Here is a 21848-nt window from a genome sequence, read left to right as displayed (position 1 = left end):
TATTTCTTTTGACACAACCTAAGAGGTGAAAATCCTCAGATTCAGTCATTATAACAATGTCGTATCTCTGATAAATAATGTGGGTGTAAGAGTACACAAAGAACCAATCTGATCCTCACCTATGCTTAGTCATCTCATATAAATGAAGGAAACACATTTCTATCTAAAGTTACACAAAAAAAAAAAAATAGTCCATTTTTCCTTACAGTCGAAGCTGGATAGGATAAAATAGAATTTGCATTCAGGAATATCAAGAATCTCAGCCTCTGTTCATCGAGTTCTGACTTGAACATGTGCTATCTGAGCCACTTCCAGTCAGCAGAATACATATGTAGAATATTCAGAATTCCAGTTTTCAGCAACCAGAAACAAATTAGCTCCACTTAGCAGCATCAACAGGAATACCCACTGAAGTAAGCAGAGTTTAAAAACTGAACATTTATTTAAAGGCTTGATTCCTTCCCCTGGTTGTTCAGAGTGCGGCATTATTAACCTTTTCCTAATTGAGCAGAAGTGGTTTGAACACAAATTGGAGAAGCACATAATGCATTTTCTAATTAGATACTGTCACCAATAATCCCCACAAGAACAGGACCCATCTCTGAAATGATGGAACCGGTGAGAGTCTCTAACAACAATCTCCCGTTGTACAAGCTTTGTGATCAGCTTGATTGCACTGTGACAGTCACCACAAACCCGAAGATTCTTGATGATGTGGATCGTCGTTCCAGGAGCTGTGTTAATAATTGCAAAAGCGAGAGCCAGCTTTTCGCTGTGAACACGTAATACTGTTTCTTTTTCTTCTTCATCTACGTCATGGAGAACTGATCCTGTATCTGGGACATAACCAGCTTCCAGCATCCTAACTCTCAGCTTTTCCAAATAATTATAGATCTCTATATGTTGTGGGTGCTTTTTATCCCCAACTAGAAATACATGAACCCTACCTTTAAATTCCACTGAACTATACCCTGGTGGCTTTACCAGCCCTTTGTTCTTAATTATAACTCTCAGCCTCTGAACATCATTCCACCTTCCAGCATCTGCATAAATATTAGAGAGCAAAACATAGTAGCCGCAGTTCTTTGGATCCAGCTCAAACAGTTTCCTAGCAGAAATCTCTCCTAGCTCGACATTCTTATGAATCCTACATGCACTAAGAAGGGCACCCCAGACGACAAAATCAGGCTTGACTTTCATGTCCTTGATCAATCTGTAAGCTTCATTAAGACAACCTGCTCGTCCAAGAAGGTCTACCATGCATCCATAATGCTCCACACCAGGTTCAATATTGAACTTTCTTTTCATTGCATCCAACCAATATCTGCCTTCGTTCACAAGCCCTGCATGACTGCAAGCTGCCAAGACAGAAACAAAGGTTATGTAATTTGGCTTCTCTCCTGACCTCGTCATTTCATGAAAAACCTTCAGAGCCTCTTGTCCGTGACCATGCATGCCATAACCGGCAACCATGGCAGACCATGATAAGATATTCTTTTCCTTCATGCGGTCAAAGGCTTTCTTTGCCATCCTCACTCTCCCACATTTGCAGTACATGTCAACCACTGATGTGCCCACATACACATCTTTCTCCAAGCCCATCCTGACCACCTGACAGAAGCCATGATTAGCATAGCAATAATAATATTATATATCCAAGAGCATACAAACCATAAGCCTACATTGTCGATGCATGACATACTGGTCTCAAGTAAAAGAAAGGCTATTTTGAACATTCTGGCATTGCAAGCCTGCCTCAACTAGGACAACATTTGCATATATGTTCCCACGCCCTACATAAATTATGTCCACATGAATGATTATTTTGCCTTAAAATATCCAGCAGATTTTAAGGCAAACCATAAAATTCGTATGATTTTTTCTGATGATATAAATTGACGAAATTCAAATTTATTTTGGAAGAAACAGTAGCATTTTAGTTTCAAGAAAACTAAATTGTATCAATGCTACCAAGAGCATCCAGGCCAAGTGGTGATAAATCAACTTGTCACAATACCATTAGGAAAACTTCAAATTTTGCTGAAAGTTTCCAACTCAGTTTGCAGAGCTGAACCGATTAGAGGATTTGGAAGTAAAACAATTAGTGACAGAAGATCCAAAACAGCTGAATGCCCAGAATATTGAGGTTTTGAACTTGAGCCCAAGAAAACAAATGACAATTTTTGCACAAGCTATGGTCATCTCGCTTCAAGTAGGTCATCGTGACACTTTTTTGGAATAATAAGGTAATGTATTTTTCATACCATAGTTCAAATAGATAAGGTGATGTATTTTTCAGCCTAAAGAAAAGGTCTATGTTACTGAGATGTGAGAAGAGAATATTGAGGTGGATGTACAGAGTTATTAGGAAATATAGGAAAAAAATTTTTATTCATGAACAACTAAATATGTTTCGATATAGATAAAATAAGGAAGAATCGTTTAAGATGGTATGGACATAAATAGAGAGAGACCTAGGAATACCTTACTATAAATTATAAATAAAGATATAAATACTTTTAATTAACTAAAAATATGACTCTCTATAGATCTCAATGACGAAAAAGATTCATGTAGCCGACCCAAAATAGATTTCAATGGCTATTTGTTGTTGTTTGTTGTTGTCTATAAGTAAGGGTTGTAGCCTATTTCAGCAAATTTCCTTTGTTACCATCCTGTCAATATCCTTTCATTTATTCTTCTTTGGTTTGAACAATTCATATTTCAAGCTACCCTTCATGCTAGTGATTATGATGACCAGAATGTAAATTATATAATCACCAAATAACATTTGCTAACAGTAGCATAAAGAGACCCTTTTCTTTACCTTTTAGAAGATGAGCATCAACAATGGCAGAAATTATACCTATCAGGTCATAAGACTCACCTGGTTATGAATGCACTTTCCTATTTGCAATGCTCCTGCATGTGCACACGCCAGCAGCACTGCGGAGAGCGTCACAGCATTATGTTGAATGCTTCCATTAGTCAACATCTTAGTATATAGCTCCAATGCCTCTGCCGAGAGCCCATTTTGAGCATACAACGCAATCATTGAATTCCAAGATACAACATCTCTTGCGGCCATTCCCTCAAATACCTTCCGCCCCAAACTCAAGTCTCCTCCTTTAGCATAGGCGTCCGTCAGTGTGTTCCCCACTCCCACATCCATTTCCAACCCAACCTTCATCACGAGCCCGTGGATCCCTTGGGCAACCTTCTTACCAGAAACCCTCGAGCATGCAGAGAGCACTGCCACAGCCGCCACGGAGTCGATGCCCGCCCCGCCTTCATCAGCAAGGAAGTCCTTAAACAAGAAGATGGCGTCCTCGGGAGCGTCATTCCAGACGTATCCCGCGACCATGGCGGTCCATAGAACGGCATTGCGGTGGGGGGACTCGTCGAAGGCCCGGCGGGCGTCGGACAGCTCGCGGCACTTGGCGTACATGTCGACGAGGGAGGAGGCGACGAATAGGTCCGGGAGGAGGCCGAGGCGAAGGGCGAAGAGGTGAAGCTGTCGGCCGGAGGGGAGCGAAGCGAGGGCGGCGGCGGACTTGAGGGCCGGGGGAAAGGAGGAACGGTCGGGGCGGAGGCGTAGGCGGCGGAGGGATGCGAAGGCGCGAAGGGCGTCGACGAAGTCCCCGGCACGGGCGAGGTCGGCGATGGCGGCGTTCCATGAAGCGACGGAGGTGGTGTCGACGTGGCGACCAAAGTGGGCGGCGAGGGTGGCGGTGGGGGCGGAGGACGAGAACGCATTGGAGAGTAGTAGTGTGGCGGGCGAGCGGAGCCTCATTCCATGTGGATCCCCGCGTGGCTGGACTCTGCTTGCCGTTATATTCCCTGTCGGCACTCGTTGGGCACGTGACTTCGAATTAGCAGCAGATAACCCAACCCAAGATCTCGATCCGAACCAAGACAAAATCCAACACCATCCAACTTCGGGTTGGACCGAACTCGAGTTCAATCGGGTCCATGATGAGTTGGTTCAGATCAAATTCCTTGCTCTCGTATGCATACGTGGTTATGCTTGTGATCGTTTTATGTTGTGATTCTATAATATCAGAAATAGTTCAGAAGGATGGAGTAACAACCGACGTCGAAAAGGTGGCACCAAAAGGGCCTATATGTGCTGTGTACAATAGGTTATTATAATTAATGTTTTTTTAATATGATATATATATATATATATATATATATATATATATATATATATATATATATATATAATTCGATATTGAGATTGTTGTGGTCGATGGCGTCTAATAATTTCTAATCTATGGTCAGATATGAACATGTATGAATAACATGAGCAACGAGGAATCACTATCATAATTATCATTTAAATATTACCCACATGTGATTGGTGGTGGAAATCATGGCGAACACCAATAAATTATAAATATGTTAGCCTCTCGCTTAAAATATAGCATTTAACCCTTTGGCTAATCAACCGTATCACCCTCTCCTTTTATATCTTCCACTTCCTAGTAACGCAAAGACTACAGCATATATATGTGGAGCACTTTGATAACATGCGTCTAGAAAAAACTATGTTAAGCACTTTTGTAATGATTAACATTACTTTATTTATATTAAACGTATTAAAATATCTAAAATACTTCAGAATTTTTAATATTATAATGAGTTTCTAAAATAAGCTATGAACTTACGGTGGCAAACAGAGGTATATATATATATATATATATATATATATATATATATAGGTATGCTGGTCATCCCTATAGACTGATCAATTTGACCAATTCACTTCAATAAAACATCGGGACTAATTCACTTCTATTATTGGATCGGAAATATCAAAAATTTGGAATCTAACGGATCAACTCGATCGGATTCAAAAATAGTTGATGGTCCGATTAGATCAGAGTGATTCGGAATAAGTGAAAAATAAATTGGCGATTTCTCTTTATTCTACTTGATTAATAATCATTATTTTGGATTTCTTGTCTTTTATTGTGTAAAAAATAAAACATTTTAAAATCAATGATAATTCTCAGGTTTGACCAGCATACCTTCCTGACCGACGATGTTGACCAAAATCACCAGCTATGGTGACTTCGCGATGACCAACCTCGTCGAAGACGTAGCGTGTGGGTGCTGCCTTTTTTTGGTTGTGAAACACCCATACGCAGCGTCGGTGCTTCGCTGGAGGTGACGGGACTTCTGCCCCATGCACGGAAACCGTCCCTCAGCACGCCAAATTCCCGTTACACGTTTCGATCTGCTTACTCGCGGTGCGGCTAACCGCATCAAGCCGTCACATCCCGCTTCGATTTGTGGACCCTCACCTCTTGACTCTGATCTCGACCGTCGTTTCCGAAAACAAGCGGCCGCGTCGTTCGCCTCTCTCTTCTCTATATTCATGTCCCGCCCATCTCCCAGTTCCGCCGCCGCGTTCGCTCTCCTCGCTCCCTCTCTCTGCCTCATCGTCTTCCTCGTCATCGGAGGAAGCGCGAGGAGAAGAGAGGGAGAATAACAACAGATTGAATCCCTGGTCCAGAACCCCTTTTTGTCTGCTCGCTTTCCCCCATTTAGGCTCCAGAGGTATGGTTAGCGCCTCTCGTGATGTTTTCCGTCCTCCCCGATCTTGCCCGTTGTGACGAATTAGGCCTTACTTTGCTATTACTTTCTGATGAAGCTTTCAATTCGTGACTCGTTTTTGTGGAGATTTTCCTTTTTTTTTTTTGTTTTTTTTTCAAGTTTTGGGTCCATTTCTGGGTTTCGATCTTTGAATCGGAAATGGGATGAATTAAAAATGTGCATTTTAATATTAGAATCATGTCATGGATTATCTTAACTTGATTTTTGATGCAGGATTGGGGAAAAAAAAATCTCACTTTTGATCCCAGCAATGGCGGTAGTTGCGCAGTTTGGTGGCGGGTCCTGTTGCGGTGTGGTTAAATTGGACTCGTCGACTTCTCTTGCTTTCTCAACGAGCTTCCAGAGTAAGGTCAGTTTTGCGTTGTCGTCGAGGTCATTCTGTAGGAAGAGGGAGGGGATCTGCGGAAAGAGGAGAGCTTTGAAGGTGTGCTGCGAGAGAAGGGTTTCTGCCGTTGTGGAGAAAGATGCTGTCTTGAGGCAAGGGGCTGATAGTAATGTTGAGCAGCTCAGCATCGTGATGAAGTTTGGTGGGTCATCGGTGGCATCAGCTGAGAGGATGAAAGAGGTTGCGGACCTCATTCTTAGCTTTCCGGAAGAACGACCAGCGATCGTGCTCTCCGCCATGGGCAAGACGACAAACAATCTTTTGCTGGTAATATGCCCATTTTTTTCTTATCTTTTGACTTCAGCCTTGGATGAATTTCTTAGTGTAGTCTATGTTTGCTAATAGGCTGGAGCAAAGGCGGTCTGCTGTGGTGTTTCTAATGTATCTGAATTGCATGAATTAAGCTTTGTGAAAGAGTTGCATCTCAAGTATGAATTCTTTTAATATTTTCTCCAGCTTATAGTTGTTCTTTTGATTGTTCTTGAACTGTTGTTGCAATGAGTTTTCTTGTTTTAATGGTTCAGGACAATTGATGAACTCGGGCTTGAGAGTTCAATTATTTCTGGTGAGTTCTGTTTATCACTATCGTGTATAGACTATTTGGTTCCTCCTTTTTGGTTTATAAGGAAGTTTATGCCATCTCTAATATCAGTTTATGCAGTGCATCATCAAGTATAATCTTGTCATGTAAAAAGGCCTGATGTAATTATGCTAGTAGTGTCAATTTTATAAAAGATCTTATACAATTATGCTAATAATAATAATTTTATAATGGAAAGTTGGTGACCAACATTGTGATATGCCCAACAATAATGCAGTGTAATTATCGGGTGAGTTGGGTAATTAGTTCATGGGGTGAGTTGGGTAATTAGTTCATGGCTATCCATGTCTGAATCAACTACAGTATTCCATGTACTATATATAATTGTAATGATCAATCAACTAAAAGTTGGTGCTAGTTGAGCAATTTGATAATTGTGCTATTCATTTGGATTTTTAGTTGCAGGAAACACAAATTTCTAGTGCCTGCAGTTTTGAATGATGGTTTATTGAATTCAGAAACTAGTTTGCATGAGAACATGTTAAAGCATATAATCAACTTAAGTTCTTAGATGTAATGGTATTGATGAAAAAGTTAAGATGATATCATAATGTATGATGAATTCGAATCCTATATTTGTCCCTTTTTCCGGTGTTTAATTAAAGATAAAGATATTTGTACAGTACCCATTTTCCTTTGTGCTTGCACCATACATCATGTTCCATTCACACATCAAGACTAATCAGCTTGCTTGTGAGAGAGCCCAATATATGCCATCTTAAATTTTTTATCATTGCCATTACAAGCAAAAGCTTTAATCTATAGGAAAGTATCATCCGTCTCATAAGCAAGTCGGTTAGGCTTTAAGTTTGTAACCTGAGTGTCTGATGGAATATCAAATAAATGGATATTGCATGAATATTTTTAATTAAACACTGGGAAAGAGGGGCAAATATAAGATTCGAACTCATGTCCTTTTTAGATCGGGTCATGAGTTCAAATCCTATATCTGCCCCTCTTTACCAGTGTTTAACTAAAAATATTTGTCCAAAACCTGTTTTCCCAGTGTTTAATTAAAATTTTTTTTCCAAAACCCGTTCTTTATTTGAGCTTTGCACCATACACTCAAGTGGCATTCACATGTCAAGCCTAAACGGACTTAAAAAAAATTAGGTCCTTACATGATTATTCAATTATGTTAATTAATTTTGGTTGATCTAAATTGTCTTGTACTTGATCTTTCCAACCTTTTAAGGAGCCAATAAATAATGTGTTGTAAATCCAAATTGCATAACTGATTTTCAGGAATGCCAATTTGCTTATACACCCCAATAAATCAAATCTCATGCATACTAGTCCCTATCACAAAATGCACTGAGATATCAGTATAGTATGCCCTGGTGTGTTACTAATGTAATAAGAAGAAAAATTTGAAGTATCAATCAAGAAAACAAATACTGGTCGGAATAGTATGTATTGACTGGTATCTATCAGACTAGTATCAGTCCATGTAGATAGATATATATTTTTTTAATGAATAGTGACATGCTGGCTGCTATATTGTCTATCATATTGGTATCGTACTTAGCTTAATTGGTACCACATGGAGATTTAAATTCTTGGTATAATATTCTTCAATACAATATGGTATATTATGTTGTAATTCTTGAATCTGTTGCTTGTGCTTCACCTTTTGAAGTGCATAATATGTTGATCTTTTTTTATGTACATATCATTCAATAAAGATAAGTGTCAAGATTGTATGCTTATTCCAATTTTAAATAATATGTAAGTGTCCATCTCTAACTCGAACTAGAAGAAATATGACAAAGTGTTATAAAAGGTGCAAGGTTCCAAAACACTGAAGACGTTAGGCGCTTGCTTGAGTGAAGCAACGCACTCACTAATATAAGAATTATATAAAAAATAATTAGAGAGAAAGATAATTATTAAAATAAAAATTAGATAATCAATGAGTTCCATATCATTTCATATTCAAAATATCACCACTCAAACATAAAATTACATTCATTTAATCAGAAAGCATTAAGTGTTAAATTATCCAAATCTAATAACAAAAATGTCAAAACAAAAGAAGAATTGATATAATTCAAAATTCAGGATCCTAAAACTAAAGGGACAAATAAAAAAATCATGATCCTAAAACTATAGTGAATTTAAAACTTTAGCAGTAATAAATTTGATAATTAATATAATTGATAAACTATTATTAATAAGAATTAACTTGTAATATTGTTAACAACAATTAACACAATTGTGCTAGGGAGGGAGTTGATAACAAGAGGAGCTCAACAAAGAGTAAGGGAAGGCCAATGGATGGTGGTTAAGAGTAGGGGAAGGCAGCATTGGGGGCTGACAATAGCAGGGGCTAACGATGGTAAGGAGTGGAGGAGGTGGGGTTGTCAGGATAAAGAGAGAGGCATAGAAGAGAGGAGGGAAGGGGGGCTATCGGGAGAGAAAGAGATAGAGGGGTGCCGAAAGAAAGAGAGATACAAAGAGGGGGAGGGAAGGGGAAGTTGAATCATAAGGAAGAGGGAGAGAAAGCGAGTGAGAAGAGTGGGGAGAGTAAGAGTAGTAGTGGGAGGTTAGGTAGGGGAAGAGGAGGAAGACAACAATGAGGGAGTAGGAATTTGGAAAGAAATTGTGAAAAGAAAACCTTTATTTGGGTCTTATTCTAAAATTACCTTTATACCCATTTAGTTTTAAGTATTTGTATATTCCTAACAGAGGATATCACTACTCATTCATAACACTAGTGGATAGCAGAGTATTTAACATGGCAAACTCAGGCCTCTTGTGGTAAGTCACTAATTAAGCCACAGTGGGATAAGTGAAAAACAACTATCTCTTAGTAGGTTTCTATATAAAATTTGAGGTACTTTAATCCTGGAAGCAAAAAAAGCAAAAAATAAGGAGAGAACACTCAAAATTATCTGTGTGCAGAGGTTTTGAGGTCCTTTTTTAAGTGGGAAGGCATTAGGAATGTTATGGTTTTAAGCTAAGGTTATTTTTTGTTCATATAATTGTGTCAGCTTAAAGTTTTCTTCTTAATCTTATTAGATATTTTAGGATGGATTTGAATCGACTTGGGTGATCAGGATAACCTCACATGGATTATCTTAGTCAGCACGAATACTTTGGGTTGGTGCATCCCAAATAAACTGGTGTTCCAGATTTTGTCCAACCAGGATCAGTTGATTATCTGAATCAAATCATGATTTTTGTCATTATTTTTTTGTTTGTTTATTTGATGGTTGTATCATTTTCCTTTTTGTATATGATTTTTGTTGCTTGAGATGTCTCCTGTGATGGTTAATGATTTTGCTAGATTATGGTCCACTAAATGCTGTAGTTTCTGTTGGAGGTAGGGAACCGTTGGTGTCATTTTCATTAAGCCCATGGGTGACAATTTGAACCGATGTCATGACACTTGATCAGTGACAAGAACATTCTTATTACTATTTCTTGGCTCTATATGTTTATAGCTTTGTATGCCACAATGTGCAGATATTCTGGTTGAGTTAGAGCAGCTTCTGAAAGGCATTGCCATGATGAAAGAGCTAACACCTCGTACAAGGGACTATCTAGTTTCCTTTGGTGAATGCATGTCTACAAGAATTTTTGCAGCATATTTAAACAAAATTGGTACTAAAGCACGACAGGTATCATAAGTCACACCCTTTAATATTTCATATGAAATGAATATAAGCTCAGGGAATTATAGTAACTGAGCACACTTTCTTGTAAGTTGAAAATGATTGTTAATAGTCGGTTGACCTTTGTTCATCCAGGCATATTCTTGCTAATATTGTTTCATTTGTATCAAGGTTCGTCGTACCACAATGTATTGCTCGGTATGAGCGGTATATATTGGTACATCTCAATGTACCATGTGTTAGTATGACTCGGTATGTATCGTACCTATGACCGGTCAGTACACCGTTATGGACCGGTAAGACAAATCATGATTTGTATAAAGATAATAAACATACTTTTTTAGGCAAAAGGTAAAAGAGATGCTTTAGCTGATCGTTTTGACTGATTGCCTGATCTGTTCTTTGTTTCTTTTAACATGTGCTGTTAGTCTTTGGGTTGTTGTTGTTATTAAACTAGTCTTTATGGTTGTTACAGTTACAAGGTCATATTGAATTATTCTAACAAACTCACTGCTTACTTTTGATTGGATATTTTGTGAAGTTTTACCTTTTAATATTACACCTGCATTGGATATTCTGCTAACCTAAATGTATCCGGTCTTCCTAAAATTAGTTGGATATTTACTTATTGGTGTATAGTTAGTAGAAGACCATTTAACGGATGGCTTTTAGCATTTACATTCAAGTCAAATTCTACATTGGATCACTTCATGAACTGCATCTCCTGCCATGGGCTCTAGTAACTACGCTAACTGGAAGACTTTTAGAAATCCCAAGCAAGTAGAATAAGCTTACCGCAGTTTGACTTAGATAGGGCTTTTGGCGAGCAATGGGACTTTCCTATCGAAGGAAGAGTTTGATTCTTTAAGCAAGTTGGTATTGGATTCCTCCTTCCTGACCTCAGAGGCTCAGATTCAAATCATCGAATTGAATTGATCTACTTACAGAATCTTCCGTTAGATTCTATCTTCCTAGCTAGGGTAGGAGAAAGTCTTTCTTTATTCATCCACACTTTCCATGACTTTTCTTACTGAACTTAAAGGAGGGAATGATTCTCTTTCTACAAGTTGACGGCAAATGGAGACTAGACTGAAGGCCAAGAAGAGGAGAGGAAGCGGAAGCTAATTAGTCTTAGCATACAGAACTTTTGTCTTTCTATGAACAGGGTTGGTTGGCTATACTGACACCTGGAAAGCAGGCTAGGTTAGAGTTTTTCTACTTGCTTTATTTGAAGAGGTGCTTAGCACCGATACTAGCCATTCTCTTTCTCCTCTCGAGATTGCCTTTGCTTGGTCTTGACCTCTTCAGGCACTCCAAGGCTTCTTTCTGTCTTTCTGAACTCCTTCCTCAACTCCGAGACCTTTGCTTCCCAAGTTGGGTTCGACTATGAAGAGAGGTGGGTGTACCATGTAAAGGTTCCCCTCCGATGGTTGTACAAAGAGCCTAAGCCAGAGTGCCTCATTCTTCCGGCTTACATCTACACCACTAATTCAGCATCTAGGAGCCATCACTTTGTTACAATGTTAAATCTTATTTCAAGAGAGATTTTGATAGAACCTAACATTTTGTTGCAAGACATTCCTTAACTGTTTAAGCTCACCCAGCCCTTGAGCAACCAGTTACCAGTTACGTGTCTGAAAAGTGGAGCATAAATGAGTGTCATTGATATTTAATGCACTAGTAAATTAAAGGTCACATCGCAATAATTTCCACAATCATTTAGTCTTCCAAATATAATATTTGAAATATTAAGAGTCAAAGATATTCGTGTAAGTTACCAAGAAAGCCAGGAACCTGATTGAAATTCTTGCATGCAAAGAGAAATGGTTTGATAGCTCCAAACTATTGAAGGAAAATCTAATGATTTTTTTCCATATGGTTATATTTAAACTTATGAACTGCCACTGAATTTTCTGCCAGTTTGGTATCTGTTTATGCTAAAATCCTGTCTATAAAGAGGTTCCAGGATGTTATGGCATAAATTATTCCTGTCAGTACAACAATTCATTTTTGGGAGTTTAATTTTGAGATGTGACTTTGCTTCATGAAGTATGTGATAAGTTAGAGATAAGAGATCTAATCTATTTCATCTAGTCCTATATTTGCAATTTGTTTCTGATCAATAGAGGAGCTACTTATGTGGCTTTTGCGTCTTTTGTAGTATGATGCATTTGAGACTGGTTTTATTACCACAGAATCATATATGACTTTACAAATGCTAACGTCTTGGAAGCAACTTCATGATAATTAATTTCTATATTTGCAATTTGCTTCTGATCAATAGAGGAGCTACTTATGTGGCTTTTGTGTCTTTTGCAGTATGATGCATTTGAGATTGGTTTTATTACCACAGATGACTTTACAAATGCTGACATCTTGGAAGCAACTTATCCTGCTGTTGCAAAGAGGTTGCATGGCGATTGGACTAATGATCCTGCGATTCCTATAATCACTGGTTTCCTTGGAAAGGTTGTAGCTACAAGCTCAACATCATGCATTTTGTAGTGCTGACATAATTGTGTAACTGAGATTAAAGGTCTGATGATATTTCTACGGTTAAAGGGTTGGAAATCCGGTGCTGTAACTACCTTAGGCAGAGGTGGAAGCGACTTAACTGCAACAACTATAGGTAAAGCTTTGGGCTTACGTGAAATTCAGGTCAGTTTGAAGTATTGAAGTGTTTGAGCATATTGTTGGGATGCTGTATTCTACTTTACCTACTTCACAGACAACACACTCTACTGAAGTTTATTTTAGGTTTTCTGCCATTCTTGTACTACTTTGGCTATTTGCATTATCCATGTAACCTCAGATGCTGTTGGCCATCTGCAGTGTATCAGACTAATATTATTAATACATCTGCAACAGGTTTGGAAAGATGTTGATGGTGTTTTAACTTGTGATCCTAATATATGTCCAAACGCAAAGCCGGTTCCTCATTTAACATTTGAAGAGGCAGCTGAACTCGCTTATTTTGGAGCACAGGTATGACTTATTTGTTTGTTTGCAACAGAAGTTTCTTTGGAAATTTGCAGAACTTGAAGGATGCAAAAATCGATACTCAGCTTCACACTTGTAGCAGTTCTTATGGATTTGGATTTCACCGTGTAGCACTAGACCTACATTTAGAGTTTTTTATTACAAATTCAGTTCTATGTTATGGTGCCTCTTTTAAATTGCAAGTGTAGCGACTGTAGACTCTTCATATAAGTTCTGCTTCTTGGTTTATTCATTTGACACTATAAGCTATTTTCCAAGTTCAGGTGTTGCATCCCCAGTCAATGCGGCCTGCCAGAGAAGGTGATATACCTGTTAGGGTCAAGAATTCTTATAACCCTCAAGCTCCTGGAACTGTCATCACTAAAGCAAGAGATATGAGCAAGGTCTATAATGAAATACTATGTTTATATTTATTCTTTTGTAGAAGTGATATTGCTCCTAGCTTTGTCATAAACGTTTTTTGTGGATAATCCAGGTTGTACTAACCAGCATCGTGTTGAAGTCAAATGTTACCATGTTGGATATTGTGAGCACTCGAATGCTTGGACAGTATGGTTTTCTTGCAAAGGTAGACTGGTGATCATTTCAGTCTTGGTGGTGTAATCTGTTACTTGTAAAATTATAGTTTGTTACTTCCCCTTTTGTGTGTGTATTCCCCAGGTTTTCTCTATATTTGAGGACTTGGGCATTTCTGTTGACTGTGTCGCAACAAGTGAAGTTAGCATCTCTTTGACACTGGATCCATCAAAACTCTGGAATAGAGAATTAATCCAGCAGGTCTGAGCTGAATCATTATGATTTTCCACTCAAACCTTCACTTATGTTAAACGAAAAAACAGAGATGGTCTCTATTGCAGAGTATATGCATGTGCCTGCTGAACATAAAAATGCACAATTTGCTGGCTTAAGTTTAGCCTCACTTAAGTTATGGTGACTTGAGCATATGAACAAGTTAAGTTTTTCAGATTGAGAAAGGTGTCAAAAGGATACTCCGTTGTTTCTTCAAAAAGCTAGCCATAACGGAATACTTGGTTGTAATTTTTTGTATCAAGGACACTATATTTGTTTGATATCTTGCTCAACTAATCCATCTTGAACAATCAAATGTAGGAACTTGATCATGTAGTTGAGGAGCTGGAGAAGATTGCTGTTGTTCATCTCCTTCAGCACAGATCAATAATCTCTCTTATTGGAAATGTGCAGAGATCATCTTTAATCCTAGAAAAGGTTTGATCTCACTTATTAACTAAAACAGAATTTCTTCTTTTTGTCCTCTCCTTTTACCATTTTATGGACTATTTACCCACATTTTCCTGGTGGTCGGTAATTATGTTTAGCGACCGCATCATGCTGGCAACAGAGACTAATTAAGCGAATTTGGTCTTCAGGCATTCAATGTTCTTCGCAAGAATGGAGTGAATGTCCAAATGATCTCCCAGGGAGCATCGAAGGTACTTTCTAATAACTCGATTATGCTTCTTCATAATCCAACAAAAGTGTTCCAAATGTGATGCTTGTTTTCTCATTACCTTTACCCTACAGGTTAACATTTCCTTGGTAGTTCATGATAGCGAAGCACAGCAGTGCATCAGAGCTTTGCACTCGTCATTCTTTGACAATGGCTTCCTGTCAGAAGTAGAGGAAGCCGCCAGTGTAAACTGATGTTATGCTGTATGCAGTGGCCTTTTGATGTCCGATTCATCCAAATTAACTTATGGTGCCTTCCTACTAACCCAATCTTCAGGAGAGCATCCAACTTTCATGTTATCACCAGCGGCCAACAGCCACGCATTCTTTAGAATCGAACCACTAAATTTAAAATGTACTGTATCTTTTCATTGCACTTATCAAATGCTTTGATTTTGAAGTTAAAATTAAATTGGAAAACTCTTGAAATTTATGCTTTTGATATTGAAGAACTGATTGTTTTGATAGCATGTTAGAGAGTCTGTCTCTTTTAAAAAAGGGTGGTCATCAGGAAATCATAAATTAAAGATAATAATAGAGATATTTATGTAAAAAAATCTTATTAAGTATAATAACTTGCAATCATTAAAATCGTAGACCTTTATGTTTCTTTTGGTATAGTCAACATCACAATAGTCTTTATTTATGGAAGGGTCTATCTAAGATTTTTACTTTCAATATTACAAGTATTTCTATCTTATCTAGAACTTTAAAATTGGTCTTCTATCTACTCATTAAATAAATAAAAAACTTTAACATCTTCCTATAAATTAAATTTTATAAAAAATATTATAAAAAATCTTGAAGCTCGATGAAATAACTCTTGATAATTCTCTAAATTCACTGATTTCTAGGTCATGCAATTCATAAGAGTCATTCATGAACCAGCTTTTCATATTTCTTGAACCAGCTTTTAATCATTATATTCATTATAATTATATATATATATATATATATATATATATTTTTTTTTTTCAAAAATAAAAAGAATTTAACTATATGAATCAAAATCAGAACCAATTGATTATAGAACCAATAGTTTAGTTACCAGTTAAGTTTCGAAACCAAAACTATTGATTTGCGGAACCATGGATGGTACTTAAATTCCTGTCATTCTAATAATTGATGTTGCTACGATTCATAAACATTAAATAGTAGAAATATTAGGTATTTTGTCATTTTATATTTTTTTAATACTTATGTTAGCTAATTTAAATATTTTAGGATTCTTTTAGATACTATGTGTAAAGCCACATACCCACCTGGCATCGGCACTTATGGGATCCACAATGGGGCCTCCACCGCCTGTCCAATCATCTAGTCCACCCGTCTCGACGAGCATCTATGGGTCGAAACAGAAGCGTTTCCACGCTAAAGACGCTTCACATCGAACCGAATGTATTGGACCGAGCGGAAGCGGCGAGCGAGGGAGCCGTCGCCATGTTTCGAGTCACTCGAGCACGCCCTCTCCTCCTCCGGCGTAGAATAATCCCCAGCCCCTTGTCGGACGCGAGAAGCCCCCATCTCCGATCCCAAATCCTCCCCCTCTGCGTCTCCTCGGAATCCCCCGAGCATGACTCCGATGTTGACGATCTGGCCCGCGAGATCTCCGCTCTCCTCTTCGGCGCCGGGAACTGGAAGGCCGCCATGGCCGCCTCCGACATCCCCCGCCGCCTTTCCCCGGCCGCCGTCTCCGCGGTCCTTCGTCAGAGAGTCGGCCGGGCGCCCGATCCCAAGCGCCTTCTGGATTTCTTTTACTGGTCCGGGTCGCAGATGGTCTACCCCCACGCCCTTGATTCCTTCGCCGTGCTCGCCGTTGCCCTCTGCGATTCTGGCCTCTTCCCCCTCGCCAATGGCCTCCTCGAGCGAATGGTCAAGACCTGTCCCTCGCCGCCTTCCGTATTGGACAACATCGTTGGTTGCTTCTCCCGCGACCCGCGCTCCGATTCGGCGGTGTTCAGCGTGCTGATTGATACGTACAAGAGGGCGGGAATGCTCAAGGAAGCCGCTGAAGTGGCGTTGTTGATGAAAGGCGGTGCCTTTGCTCCGAGTTTGAGGTGCTGCAATGCGCTGCTGAAGGATCTCTTGAGGGCTAATTCCATGGATTTGTTCTGGAAGGTGCACGATTTCATATCACGGGCGCAACTGGGTCACGATGTCTACACTTTTACTATATTGATCGAGGCGTATTTTAAGGTTGGAAATGTTGATGCAGCAAAAAATGTCTTCTTGGAGATGGAGCAAAAACGTTGTGCCCCAAGTGCAGTCACTTACAACACGCTAATCTGTGGTTTCTGCAGAGTTGGGGCTCTTGGGGATGCTTTTCAGTTGAAGGAGGAGATGGTGAAGAAAGGCTTGGCTGCTGATAACTACACTTACAGTGTTCTCATTAGTGGCTTATGCAAGAACAGTCAGTCAATCGAAGCAAGGAAATTGTTGGATGAAATATCGGTGAGGGGTCTAAAGCCCAATGTATTTATATACTCTTCTTTGATTGATGGGTTTGTGCGAGAAAGCAAAATGGACGAGGCTTTTAAATTGAAAGATGAGATGATAGCTGCAGGAGTGCAGCCCAATATGTTTACATATAACAGTCTCATTCGTGGGGTATGTAAGGCAGGGGACATAGATAAGGCACATGAACTTTTGGAGGAGATGGATCGTATGGGTTGTAAACCAGAGACACAGACTTATAACCTAGTTATTGAGGGGTATTTTAAGGTGCGTAGTCCCCAGGAGGCGCTTAGGTTGCTTGAAGAGATGAAGATTCGGAATGTATTACCTAATTTGTATACCTACAGCGTGATGATTAATGGATTTTGTGTTTGTGGAGAATCGAGGCAGGCTGAGGTCTTGTTGATGGAAATGCATGAAAATGGTTTGGAACCTAATGCTGTCATTTATTCCACTCTCATTTCAGGTCAGTGCAAGGAAGGCAGAATAATGGAGGCAGTGCAGACTTTGGATAAGATGGCTGATATAAACGTTCCTCCAGATACATTTTGCTACAATTATCTCATTATGGGTCTATGCAAGGCGGGAAATCTTGAAGAAGCAAAGAAATACTTTACTCAAATGCAAGAGCGAGGGTTGTCTCCAAATGTGTTCACATATGGGCCTCTCATCGACTGGCACAGCAAGTCTGGAGATATGGATGGAGCAGATGAACTTTTGCAACTGATGGTTGCTCGAGGTATAAAGCCAAATGATGTCATTTTAACAATCCTTATTGATGGTTACTGCAAATCAGACAATGTTGCAAAGGCCTTCTCCACCTTTCACTCCATGTTGGGACATGGTGTGTTGCCAGATGTGCAAACATACAGTGTGCTCATTCAGAGCCTCTCAAAGAGTGGGAAGATCCAAGAGGCTTTCCAAGCCTTTTCAGAGCTTCAGGAGAAAGGTTTGACTCCTGATGCATACACTTATGGTTCACTTATCTTTGGGCTTTGTAAGACAGGCGACATGGTTAAAGCTGTGACCCTCCATGATGAAATGTGTGCTAGAGGTGTTGAGCCAAATATTGTTACTTATAATGCCCTAATTGATGGTTTTTGCAAGTCTGGTAATATCAACAGTGCTAAAAAATATTTCAAGAGCGTCTTAGCAAAGGGTTTGGTGCCGACCAGTGTGACATACACTACAATGATTGATGGAAACTGCAAGGCTGGAAACATGTCTGAAGCATTTGTGTTGTATGAACAAATGCTTTCAAGAGGAATTTCACCTGATAAATTTGTTTATAATGTTCTTATTAGCGGATGTTGCAAGGCTGGTGACATGGAAAGGGCTTTACATTTGTTCAGTGAAGCGTTGCCAAAAGGCTTCGTGACAGTTTTTACATTTAATTCCTTGGTTGATGGTTTCTGCAAGCTTGGAAAACTACAGGAAGCAACTAAATTGCTACAAGAGATGGTGGACAAAGAGGTTATGCCTAATAATGTAACATACACAATCTTGATAGATGGATATGCCAAGGCAGGACATTTGGAGGAGGCATGCCGGTTATTGATGGAAATGCAGGACAGGAATATCGAGCCAAACTGTGTTACCTATACATCGCTTATTGATGGGCATAACAAAATGGGAAACACATCAGCTGCATCAGCATTGTTTGAAGAAATGATGGCAAATGGTATACATCCTGATGAAATAACTTATGGGGTGATGATTCAGGTACATTGTAAAGAAGAAAACTTGGCTGAGGCATTCAAGTTTCGTGATGCAATTATTGCAGAAGGTAAACAATTGAGTTCCGCTACATATGTTGAACTGTTAAAGAGTCTTTGTAGGAGTGAGAAATTTTCTGAAGCGCTGAGTATGCTCAATGAAATGATAGAGAAAGGTGTCAAGCCCAGTTATTCTCAGAGTGTGATGCTAGTTTGTAGCCTTGATGCAGCAGGATTCTCTGATGAAGCTAATCAGTTTTTGAATGTCATGCGATCTAACAGTTGGGTCCCTATAGATGCTTCTGTAAGTAGTCTGACTAACAAAGGTCAAGATGTGCCCAGTATGGAAGTTGCCCGGTAGGCAATCATCTTCCATCAAAGGAATTATGTGATAACAGGAATGAACTGATAACTGAGAGTCATCTGTGAGCCTAACCTCACAAGACCCACATTAAAGATTCATCTAGCTAATTTGCTGGAGGTCAAGACTTCTTAGTGCTTTTGGTCCGTGTGCTTCTTTGTTATAATTTTTCTAGTCAAATATCACTCACAACCCATCAATTATAATTGCAATGCAGGAGAAAAAGTTGGTAGTGAAGATGTTAGATGCTGAGTATGCATCATCTTTTCTGCTTTTCCAAGACAACCTGCTATTGAAGATGGGTGAGGAGTAAGCATTGATCTCTCGCTGAGTGTGCATCGCTTGCTGTTCATGGTAATTAGAGCTTCCAGAACTAGTGAAGATGGAAGGATTTCTAAAGCATTGCCTATTCGAATATGCCTTCAGTAATTTGGACACTAACGAGCATTGATGTTGGCTTACAAAATGGCAATAAAATTAGCATAAGATCTCTGCTTATGCAGTGGGATTGCTGTTATCTTTAATTAGCTTACAGGGCAACATTGTTACTCACTGAATGTTGCTGCTTACATCTGAAACCAGATATGATACATTGAAAGAGGAGATTTCAACTACGGCACAGGCAATGTACAACAATGTATGCAACATTTATTTATCTGAAAAATAATCTCCAAAAACATTACCCATGAGTATGTACCTTTAGTATGTTTTCCATGAGGTTTATGTCTCCTATATGCTGGTACATTACTTGAGCAGATCAAAGCGATTTTGTTTATTGTTTACTCATCTCTCAATTCATTTTTGCTTGCAGTTTTGATCTTTTACTTACAATTAGTTATTTTGTGGATGTGTTTTTGAGAAAGATTTTTGTCAAGTACATACCACTGGTCAATTAATTGAGCAGATCAAAGTAATTTCGTTTATTGCTTACCTATACTTAAATTCAAATTATTAGAAGAATTTCTGTGCCATCTTTGCTGGGGGATGTTAATCTTCCTTTTCTCCTTTTAATCCTTTCTGTTAACTCTATTAAACAATGGAGGTTGGAAAAAAGATGAAATATGTTTATTTATTTTTTTTACCAATTATGCCTCCTTGTTTGTCTTCATTAATTTCATGTCAAATGTTATCACATAATCTAAGATGCTCGATTTCAAGTTACTATTAACAGGCTGTTAAATTGATTTAATCGGGATATCATCGATATATACTTAGTGCTAAGTTTATAATTTAAAAGTCTAAAGATTTATACTTAATTTATTTTTTATTACACTTAAAAACATTATATACTGTAGTGATATACCTAACTTTCTTACCTTAGGTCGGAGTCCAAAATGTCATCCCACAAATTTTGATATAACTCACTTTAAGTTTATAATTCAAATTCACCTTACAATTTTACATGCCAAACATTAATCTAATTGATATGATAGCTTAGATTTGAGGATTCAAGACCTTATACTATAACTTGTATATACTTCCTTACTTGAGACTTCCAAATCTCATCTTACAAATCTATACACCTTGATTGGGAGCTACACATTTGTGCATTTGTAAGACCATCCACTGTTTCCAAAGCTCGATCTTCCCCAGATGAATGAATCATATAGGCCAAAAAAAAAGGCTTGGTGTGAATGTTTCGAAACAAAATGAACAATTCCTACAAATTTATACAGTATTTTTGAACAGACATTTCAGTATTTTTTTTGGATAAAAACTCACAAAACAATATAAACAATTGGACCAATCCACCATATGGATCAATCCATAGGGTGGCTCATAAAATGGTCGAGAAAACACATGACAAGCTTTTGTAATGGGCAAATAAACATAATAACTGTTGAAGCGATATTTTAAAAAAATATTAAAAATATATGGTAATTAGCTGAACAAAAAGGAGATACCATAAAAGAAATACCCAAAAAAGATATTTTCTAAAAATATCATCCAATTTCAAATAGATATTTAATTAGCATATATATATATATATATATATATCAAATCTTTCTCAATCGACCTAAATCCGTACATGACTGTCCTATAACTTACACAATTTTCATAGTAGCTGCTGCTGACAAAAAAATTGGAATCTAATTAAATCCTACTTTTATATTTGAGGCGAATGGAACATGAGACATAATATACTGAATCACCACATCTACTAAAGAGAACAAAGAAATAAAAGAGCATTCATAAGCCACAAGAACAGTTTATAATATGGTCTGCAATACCATAGTTGTCACGATCACTAAGATCACAGCTCACATTTTCCTACAAGAGCTTCATGCTCAATACAAATGCATTGATGCAGAATGTCTGTTACAGAATTAAAGAAAAAAAGATAATTAAGCTGAAAAACTTGTGGTTAATTGACTGGATGAGCATGCAATTGAAACATGATCAATTTGTAGATGAATAGCTCACATTCTTATTCAAAAATAATCAAGGAGACTCAGGCTTCCTCAAGTGAACACATATATATCACTACTTACCAATATATGTAGCAGAAAGTAGCAAGGATAATAGATACAAGGAAACATCAACTGTTACCTAAGTTGCACTTCTTCCTGTCCTGAAGTACCTGTAAAAAAAAAAAAGCCAAGGAAAACTGCAGCTTGCTTAAACT

General features: G+C 38.4%; 3 protein-coding genes across 4 annotated transcripts; 2 read left to right on the top strand and 1 right to left on the bottom strand.

Moving 5' to 3' along the window:
- Nucleotides 1-10: 10 nt before the first annotated feature.
- On the bottom strand, nt 11-3822 carry LOC135645325 (pentatricopeptide repeat-containing protein At3g26782, mitochondrial-like). The gene is made up of 2 exons (XM_065163618.1): nt 2888-3822; nt 11-1611 (listed from the first exon to the last, which is right to left on the bottom strand). The coding sequence occupies exons 1-2, from the start codon at nt 3791-3793 to the stop codon at nt 568-570; spliced, it is 1950 nt and encodes a 649-aa protein (XP_065019690.1). The 5' UTR covers nt 3794-3822; the 3' UTR covers nt 11-567.
- Nucleotides 3823-5349: 1527 nt separating this feature from the next.
- LOC103994410 (aspartokinase 1, chloroplastic) lies at nt 5350-15131 on the top strand. The gene is made up of 14 exons (XM_065162693.1): nt 5350-5565; nt 5836-6274; nt 6353-6435; nt 6532-6572; nt 10077-10231; nt 12545-12694; nt 12788-12883; nt 13094-13210; nt 13489-13608; nt 13701-13793; nt 13886-14002; nt 14336-14452; nt 14614-14676; nt 14768-15131. Exons 2-14 carry the CDS (start codon nt 5873-5875, stop codon nt 14885-14887), a joined length of 1674 nt encoding a protein of 557 aa, XP_065018765.1. The 5' UTR covers nt 5350-5565; nt 5836-5872; the 3' UTR covers nt 14888-15131.
- A 953-nt stretch (nt 15132-16084) lies between these two features.
- Nucleotides 16085-20004, top strand: LOC135646047 (pentatricopeptide repeat-containing protein At5g61990, mitochondrial-like). 2 transcript variants are annotated; one of them, XR_010498943.1, is made up of 2 exons: nt 16085-19342; nt 19440-20004. XR_010498943.1 is itself a non-coding variant. In XM_065165136.1 (2 exons), the coding sequence occupies exons 1-2, from the start codon at nt 16133-16135 to the stop codon at nt 19472-19474; spliced, it is 2835 nt and encodes a 944-aa protein (XP_065021208.1). In that variant the 5' UTR covers nt 16085-16132; the 3' UTR covers nt 19475-20004. The 2 variants fall into 2 exon arrangements, 1 of the variants encoding a protein (XP_065021208.1); XM_065165136.1 differs by having other exon boundaries at nt 16085-18932.
- Nucleotides 20005-21848: the final 1844 nt, after the last annotated feature.

Source organism: Musa acuminata, chromosome BXJ3-8 (genome assembly GCF_036884655.1).
Source record: "Musa acuminata AAA Group cultivar baxijiao chromosome BXJ3-8, Cavendish_Baxijiao_AAA, whole genome shotgun sequence".
NCBI classification, from domain to species: Eukaryota; Viridiplantae; Streptophyta; class Magnoliopsida; order Zingiberales; family Musaceae; genus Musa; species Musa acuminata.
Note: the sequence above shows the minus strand (reverse complement) of the source record. Positions and strands in the feature narration are given on the sequence as shown.